Below are 8135 nucleotides of genomic sequence, written 5' to 3' on the forward strand. Positions count from 1 at the left end.
GTGGTACTTGTTATTCAAAACAAAGGTGATGTTGTACAAGCATCCAATGAAATTCTGATGCATATCATATAACATACTCTGTACTTCATATGAGCTGTGGCCTGTTACCTTGCTTCGTAACTTATCAGCCTTGACAATTAGTTTGCTCCTTCAATGATCTAATCATATGATGTATGCTGCCAACACAATGTAATGTTCCACTGATGGCTTCTGCTCGTTACTGCGCCAACCACGCTTCCTCTAGAGGCTTCAGCATACTCAGGTATTACAGATGACTTCGAGCATCAGGCCTTTCACATATAACGTACATCACAGGTATTCAGGTGACTTCAGAGATAGAGTTCTGACAATTAAACATTTAGTATTCAAAGGATGATCAGTACCAACTCAGTCTAAAGAGCAGAGCAGTACTGATTGTTTGAAAGTGGCTAATTTTCTTGGAAGCAATTTTACCAAAACCAGAGACACCTACCAATTAAATCCAGTTTCAGGGAATCAAGAGCCAGATTGGAGCAGGTAAAGATAGACCACGGATTAAGAGAGAATGAAGTAGCAAATACATTATAGCAACAAAGAGTCGAAAACCTAATGGTGAACTTCTCTGTAATACTTTAATTATTTAACCTCTCCTCTCTTGACTTCTTTGGCCAGTTCCAACGCACACCATAAGCCACTCTTCTTTTACTTTTGTGTTACATCTTCAATCTGCTTCTCATCTCTCAAGATTCTTCTTTTTATTTGTCACCAAAAAACCTAAATCTCCTCCTTTAACCACTAGCAAGGATCAAAATCCGTGAAGCTTCCATATGTTCTTACTTACTAAACTAGGACTTTTAAACGTAAACTAATTAAACTTGAAAAGGTTGGGGCACTGTGCCAGAGCTGGTGCCTGTGGATGACTGATGAGGCTGCTTTGGTATTGCAAAGAAAGAAGTATGATTTCATTCTTCAATAGTTGACAGATGATGAGTTCTATCCCCCAATTCAGAACCATAGACAATGTCCATAGATGGGTCCTCTCATGTCATCATGGGTACAGCAAGGCTACCTGGTGAGTCCAAAGCATCACAGGCTCTCTATAATTTTATTTTTTTTCCCTGGTTTACAGAAATGCCCTAACAAAAGCATAGATAATCTTCAAACTTACTATATCTGGTAAAATTAAGCACTAGAATCAAAACTACATGCATTCAGAAATGCTCTTACAAAAGCATAAATAATATACAAGCTTTCCTATAACTGGTAAAATTAAGCACTACAATCAAAATTATATATATATATATTCAGAAATGCCCTTACAAAAGCACAGATAAACTTTAAACTTCCTATAACTAGTAAAATAAAGCACTAGAATCAAAACTAAATATATTCACCAGCAACTTTCTGTATAACCAATAGTTAGCAAAAGAGGAACCTTGGAGGATACCTTAGTTTTTTGCAAGAATAATGTACATATCTTAGAATATTTTAGAAAATCAGGTATAGTCAATTAATCAAAATAAACAAGATAGAATGATCAGCAGAATGAGAATCACACTGTTGCTTCAACCCCCCCCCCCCCCCCCCAAACCAAAAAAAAAAAAAAAAAACGAAGAAGCGGAAAAGAGAACAATATAGATTTGAGACAAAGGTTGTATTTACACCCTATTCTGTAAGCAAGTTGCTCCCAAGATTCTGAAGAAGAGATCAGAAACCATTCTTCAGCAAGTAGGTAGTCAGTTTCCAGTAATGATGGATTGATAACATGAAATTTAACAAGGAAGAAAAGTATACCAGGGATACAGAGACACAACTTTCCTGAAAATGAAAACACTTACTTCAGTTCAAGAACATAGTAGTACTCGGATCTAGTTTCTGATTTAAGTCGTCTTACCTCAATCTGAAGTTTCTGCTTGAGAATACTGCTGCTCAATCAAGTTTTGAACTCTCTGACCAAACAACAAACAGAAACACCCAATAAAAACCATGCCAACAAGTACAACTCAGAAACATAAAATGTCCTTGCATATCCTACCTTGATAGAAGTCCCAACCTCTAGTTTTTGTAGAAGTCCCAGCTCATTAGGAGGAATAGCATCATGTTTAACAGATTGTGAAGGAGACATCTGCAGCCAGGTTCCAGATACAGAAATTTTTAAACTTGAACACTCAAAGGGTAGGGGACTAAAAGAAAACAGGGAAGCAGCTCAACACCATTTTGAAGGTAACATTTGCAGCTAATTTTTTTTTTTTTTTTTTAAAAAAAAAACACAATTATCTGATTTGATAAGGTTTGAAGATTAACTAGCTGGGCAGGGAACATTATGAAGGGAAGAGAGTCTCCAATTTCCTCATTTGTTTTCCACGGGGGAAAGATACAAATACTTATCTTCACAAAAGAAAAAGAAAAAAAAAATCCCTGAAGGAAGAAAGAAAACAGAAATAGCTAGAATATGAATGATACAGAGAGCAACCAAATCCTATCTATTTATCTATTGCTGTATAAACCTAATTGTGTAAACAAAGGTGAAATCTAGACCAAAAACCTTTCTAGCACTTGAAGTATCAACTTAAACAATAAGAGACAAAAGCTCACCTAATTTGACCTTCCCCTGATTTAAATAAAACAAAAATATTAATAGTAACAAAAGTAAATACGGAGTAAGTTTCTATCATTTAATGTAGCAAGCTTGTCTTGAGGTTATCATGATAGCAACACCTGTCTCCTCTCTACAATTGCAAGACCAGAAATCCTAAATTCTCAAACTACTTTCTCATGAATTGGCAACTCAATTGTCAGAGAGAATTTTGTTAAGGTACACAACGTCTTGGAAAGTATTTTCTTCAGCTAGTTAAAAGATGGCCAAAAGGTGGTTTAGAATAGATCTGTCTTGTAAAAGTTGTAATCGACTGATGTTGTGTGGATATTAATACAGTCTATACAACATGCCAAATTCAATAAGAGGTAGAACGTGAAAACTTTTGAGTTAGAATGAGGATAACATAGGGCAGTGTATGAAATTGGCCTTCTCCCTCAGTCTTCACCCCCAACCATTTCCCTTCAACTCTCTTTTCCCACACGTAAAGCCTTGAGGTCATGCCAACCCTTGCCAAAGCCAAATCAGGCCATGGTGAGAGATACCTAAACTCTAGCAGCCCCAACAGCACTTAGTAATTGAAGAAGAAGGATTAAGGGCAAGGATTAGAGGTTGGGAGTGACTCTAGTTTTGGGATGGTAATTCTATTAGCTTAATAACTAATTTTCTTGAAAAGACATTCCTACATTAGGAAATGTTAGATAGCAAGTTTACGACTTGATTAATAACTTCATCTAAAGCAAGCCTAAAAGTTCATTATAATAATTATGCTATCTTTGGGTACAACAATAAAACACTGGACATTTATCCAGCAAGCATAATTCACACATAATTTGGCATACCCCAACAACTTGTGGATGGCCACCTATAAAAGTTTGAGGACCTTCAATTACAGGTACTTGTGTAGAGGAAGCCTCAGTCCTTTTACTTGAGAGGTGAGTAAGAACAGCCTGGAAAAGAGATATTAATTAGACTACAGGGAAAACAAATTTTTATCGAGCTTCTTATTACCAAGTGCAATCTTAATTGGAAAAACATTCACCTTTCGGAAGGCACTTGGATTTGTTATACCTTGAATCTGAAGATCATCACTAGGCGGTCTTCTCACACCAGCATTTTCAATTCGAACAGAGTAAACACCAAAAAAGGACTGCAAATACCCTGATAGCATCAAACAAAATTTTAGATGAGACAAGACTGTATAAATGCAGAATTAACTAATTGAGCAAACCAATATGATTTTTTTAAGCTGGCCCATGGTTAACAATTATTAATCCAAATTTTAGTCATATGAGCTAATTTTACAGTATGGCTACTGTATGACTATAGTATACCTTTAAGGGTAAAGGAAAATCTCTATGGGATGATTATTAGACCAGCGATGTTATATGGGTTGGAATGTTGGGCATCTATGAAGGATCATACGGATTATTAGCAGAGACTTGTATGTTGAAATGGATGGATGTATGGGAAAACCTTAAGGGACAATATTAGGAAAGAAGATGGTATGAGGAAAGTTGAAATTGCATACGATAACATTGAATTGGACATATGAGGTGAAGACCAGAAGATGCGCCAATAAGGAAAGCAGAAAAATTGATTCATAGAAATCCTAAAATAAGCAAAGGAAGACCAAAGAGGGCTCGGATAGAGGGATAAACAAAATTGGTTTACAGGAGCATATAGCACATGCAGGGGCCATGGAAGAAGAGGATCTTGGTTGACAGCAACAGGAGATAAATATTTTGGTTCATGTTGCCAACTGGGCATTGGGATTAAGACTAATCTATTAAAAAGCTTGTTCATACTTCATTCAACTTGAGTAGGATTTTACTGGTACTAATTCACCCAAAAACTGGTATATCAAAATGATCTCAAATAACTTTTTCCCAGTACTCATAGTACAGAGCAGGTATATGTCTTAGATCAACCAATGCCCCTTGCCCCTCTCATCCAATCTCTTGAGCTTAATAGAATGAGTCATCCTCGCAAGCAAAAATACAGCATACACTTTTTTTTTTTTTTTTTTTTTTTACCTAGACACCTCTCTTTTCTTAATCTAATATTTTGAGATTGCCTGAAATTAAAATGTGTCATATAAAACACAAATTAAGAATACCTTATCTTCACATAAAGACGAAACGTCAATTGCATATCTAACAGAGAGGGTGAGTAGTGCCATGACTGCCTCAATATAATCAAAGATCAAACTATATTAGAACTACTTGTACCTTGCTCAATTACAATATCTGCTACCGAGGGCAATAACACATATTTTTCCTTTTGTAAAACACCAAAACAAGGAAACGCTACTGGCCTTGTGACCTGCACTACAAGAATGACATATATCAACATGGTCTTTAGAATGTGAAATGTGACCTATAATTTATATACTATATTGAATGTTATCCAACTGATAGCTATGATTAAACTGATCATAAATTACTAATCCGACTCTTCACTGCAAATATCAATAGGAGAAATTCATTATCCAATTCAGCACTCTACTTCTAACATACTTCTCGCAGACTTTATGCCCAGATGCCCAGTTTACTTTAAGCCATGCCAAAACATAGAATGACAAAAAAAAAACAAATTGGAGCAACCGGAGATTATTTTATCGCAATCAGACAAGAATACAAAGCCATCTATAACAAACAGGGGAACTAAAGGAAACAAGACCTCACTGGAACCAGAAAATCATGAAGGTAGTGCCAAACTAGCGTAAATAATTGAGAAATATTTTTTTAAAAAAAGGGGAAGATACAGGTTTCAAGATTATTGGTATTTCATAGACAACAACAAATACAGTAAGTGTTAAATACTCCCTCCTTCCTCAAATATTTCCCTTGTATACTATTTTGGACAGTTCCTATACAACAATCCTGTTACCTTAAAATGGGATTTCTACCTTACCGACCCATTCAATGGACTTCAATCCATGACATCTCTCTCTCTCTCTCACACACACACACACTTTTAGTCTTTCTTTTACACTTTCTACCAAAAAAACCTACACCAAACTATTTACACTTAAAATGCATGCCCAAGCCTAAGAGAACAATAATTGAGGACAAAGAGAGTGTTATACTTGTATAAATAGAGGGAAACACAAACACAAACACACACACACACACACACACATTAGTGACTCAAATGACAACCCAAGACACAATATTCTTTTCTTCACCAAATTCAGCAATTTGAGCATGGTATAAGACCCCTAAAGTCCTAATTATAGCCAGCAATTAGGATCTCTCTACTTTCTCATCAAATCTCTCCTTGCTTCTAGTTCAAATACACATCTACAAAACTGCCAAATACTTCAAGATGATTACCAAATTTTTCCTACTACATGCTCTATATAGTGCCTTCTTGTACACTAATCTTAAAGTTGGGTGATATACTTCAGCCTACAACCACAAGATATCTGGAAGGCCCTTACCCCTGCCTACCTTTCTCTTGCCATCTCAATAGAAATTCTGTTTTTTTTATCAGCAATATCACTTTGATTTAATTGTATTAAACAACAAGATTTCGTGGAATACTTTCCTTTTGACCAAGGAGGGCTTGTATATGAGCTCGATAAGTAGCCACTTAGGCTTTCCAAAAGCCTTCTGAAAATGACATAAAACCCTTCGTGGTATTTCCTATGTGCTTGATGTGAACCAATAAACTTCACTCCAACAACATCGTATAGAGGAATTCTTGATGGTCTAAATAATATCGAGAGAAGAAGAAAATAATCTAACATCCTAATTAACAAAACTCAAACATACTAGTTTCTCGGTCTTAATAAACTATCATTCTATGATTAACCAATTTTACATATAGGTCGTTTGGTTGGAGTTTTTGGAATAGATAATAACGGAGTTAAAGTCCATTCCATCCATTTTATTGTTTGGTTAGGCAAATTTAGGTATGGAATCTCATACCAATGGGTTCTAACTCCACCCCATCCCCCTAGAATCCCATATCCACCTTACCCACCAAATGACCCCATAAAGTGGAGGAAGAAACACGCCTAAACCCACACAACAATCTAACTAGAGCTCCCTTACCAAAAGCCAGGTAAAAATAGAATAGAACCCTATCATTCTAAATCCCCAAAACTAGTAAACCGAACTAATCCTTAGAAGCCACTCAAGTGGCTGAGCTTAAGTTTTGACTCTCACCAAGCAACAAATTCCTACAATTCTGCATCTAAATATCACATAATAAGAATCAATGGACTTTCAACAATCTCTAATTCCCCAACAACAACAAAAACATTGCATATCAATGCACTAGCCTGCAAATAAATTAATTTGATAGTTTTGCTAATAATACACAAAACACACTAACACCGGTGTCTGGTTATCAAACACTTATCTAAATTCCAAATCAAAAGTGATGTCAACTAGCTTAAATCATACATCTGCATCATTGCCCTTTGCAAAAAACACAAGGAAGAAAACAAATTAAGTTGACTTACTTTATGAACTATAGCATCAAGGTAAAATCTTAGTCACAAAGGAGGATGCCAACTAGCTTAACTGATAAATTTAATCAAATTCTGTCCACATCACTACCCTTTGCAACTCTCAATAACCCGAAAAACATAAGAATTATTACAAATAAACTTACTTTACAAACAATGCATCAGGAGTAAAATCTTAATCAAGAGAATGTCAATTGTCAACTAGCTTAACTCGTAAAATCTAATCAAATTCCGCCTACATCACTGCCCTTTGCAACTCTCAATTTCCCGAAAAACACAAGTAAGATAACAAATTAAGCGACTTACTTTATAAACAATAGCATCAGGTGTGACATAAAGTTTCCGAGACCGAATATCTTTGCGCAAAATAAATCTTCGAACAGGAACATACAACAACATCAATAACCCAATTCCCCAAGCTAATATCGACACCAAAGAATACAACACCCATTGAGCTGTTTGATACTTGACGAAATTCTCTTCCATTTCATCAAACGACGCCGCGTAAATCACCGTTGAATCGTCTTCTTCCGCCGTATAATCGCCATTTTCGGTACCTTCTGAAGATAATAATCCCTTTTCCAAGCTCTCGATTTCCACTACTTCGTCTCTGGTTTCCATGATTTGGGGAGGGGAATTTGAAGATAAACCCTAGGTGAGAGAAAATTGGCGCAAAAATCGAATGTGAATTGGAGTTGAAAGATGATGAGTTTATGGAATTGTAGAGAGAAGATTGTAGAATGCGGATATCAAAGAGTGAGAAATGTCATGTATTCAAATGGGTTTTACTCCTTAAGAAAATGTCATACTTCCTCCATTCTATTAATATTGCAATAATAGACATTTTATACTATTTATCACTCTTATTTGACCATATAATATAATTTATATAATCATGTGGGATCTTGTTGGATTCGTCTCATAAATACTTTCACAATATCAACTATTTATAATTTTTACTCTTACACAATTATAGATACTTAGCATATAAAATGTGCTTTGAGATGCGTAATTTCATCCTTGTTGCAATATTAATTTCACTTTGGCTAACACTTCACGGTTCAATTTATCCATTGATGT

The 8135-nt window shown here is 35.5% G+C and overlaps 1 protein-coding gene across 2 annotated transcripts; it reads right to left on the reverse strand.

Moving 5' to 3' along the window:
• Positions 1-1256: 1256 nt before the first annotated feature.
• On the reverse strand, positions 1257-7839 carry LOC110721807. 2 transcript variants are annotated; one of them, XM_021901005.1, is made up of 8 exons: positions 7362-7839; positions 4807-4900; positions 3618-3736; positions 3418-3525; positions 2015-2104; positions 1874-1928; positions 1774-1797; positions 1257-1674 (listed from the first exon to the last, which is right to left on the reverse strand). In XM_021901005.1, exons 1-6 carry the CDS (start codon positions 7674-7676, stop codon positions 1875-1877), a joined length of 780 nt encoding a protein of 259 aa, XP_021756697.1. In that variant the 5' UTR covers positions 7677-7839; the 3' UTR covers positions 1257-1674; positions 1774-1797; position 1874. The 2 variants fall into 2 exon arrangements, with proteins under 2 accessions (XP_021756697.1, XP_021756696.1); XM_021901004.1 differs by having other exon boundaries at positions 1257-1797.
• Positions 7840-8135: the final 296 nt, after the last annotated feature.

This window comes from Chenopodium quinoa, unplaced genomic scaffold, assembly GCF_001683475.1.
Source record: "Chenopodium quinoa cultivar QQ74 unplaced genomic scaffold, ASM168347v1, whole genome shotgun sequence".
Taxonomy (NCBI): domain Eukaryota; kingdom Viridiplantae; phylum Streptophyta; class Magnoliopsida; order Caryophyllales; family Amaranthaceae; genus Chenopodium; species Chenopodium quinoa.

Bases quoted from the DNA above. Each gene is read 5' to 3' on its own strand.
- LOC110721807 (XM_021901005.1), bottom strand. From the start codon at position 7,676: ATGGAAACCAGAGACGAAGTAGTGGAAATCGAGAGCTTGGAAAAGGGA. The intron at 3,526-3,617 runs GTGAATGTTTTT...TCTCTTTTCCAG, and splicing joins ATCCAAGTGCCTTCCGAAAG to GCTGTTCTTACTCACCTCTC. The intron at 2,105-3,417 runs GTATGCCAAATT...ACCTGGCTGCAG, and splicing joins GCCATCCACAAGTTGTTGGG to ATGTCTCCTTCACAATCTGT.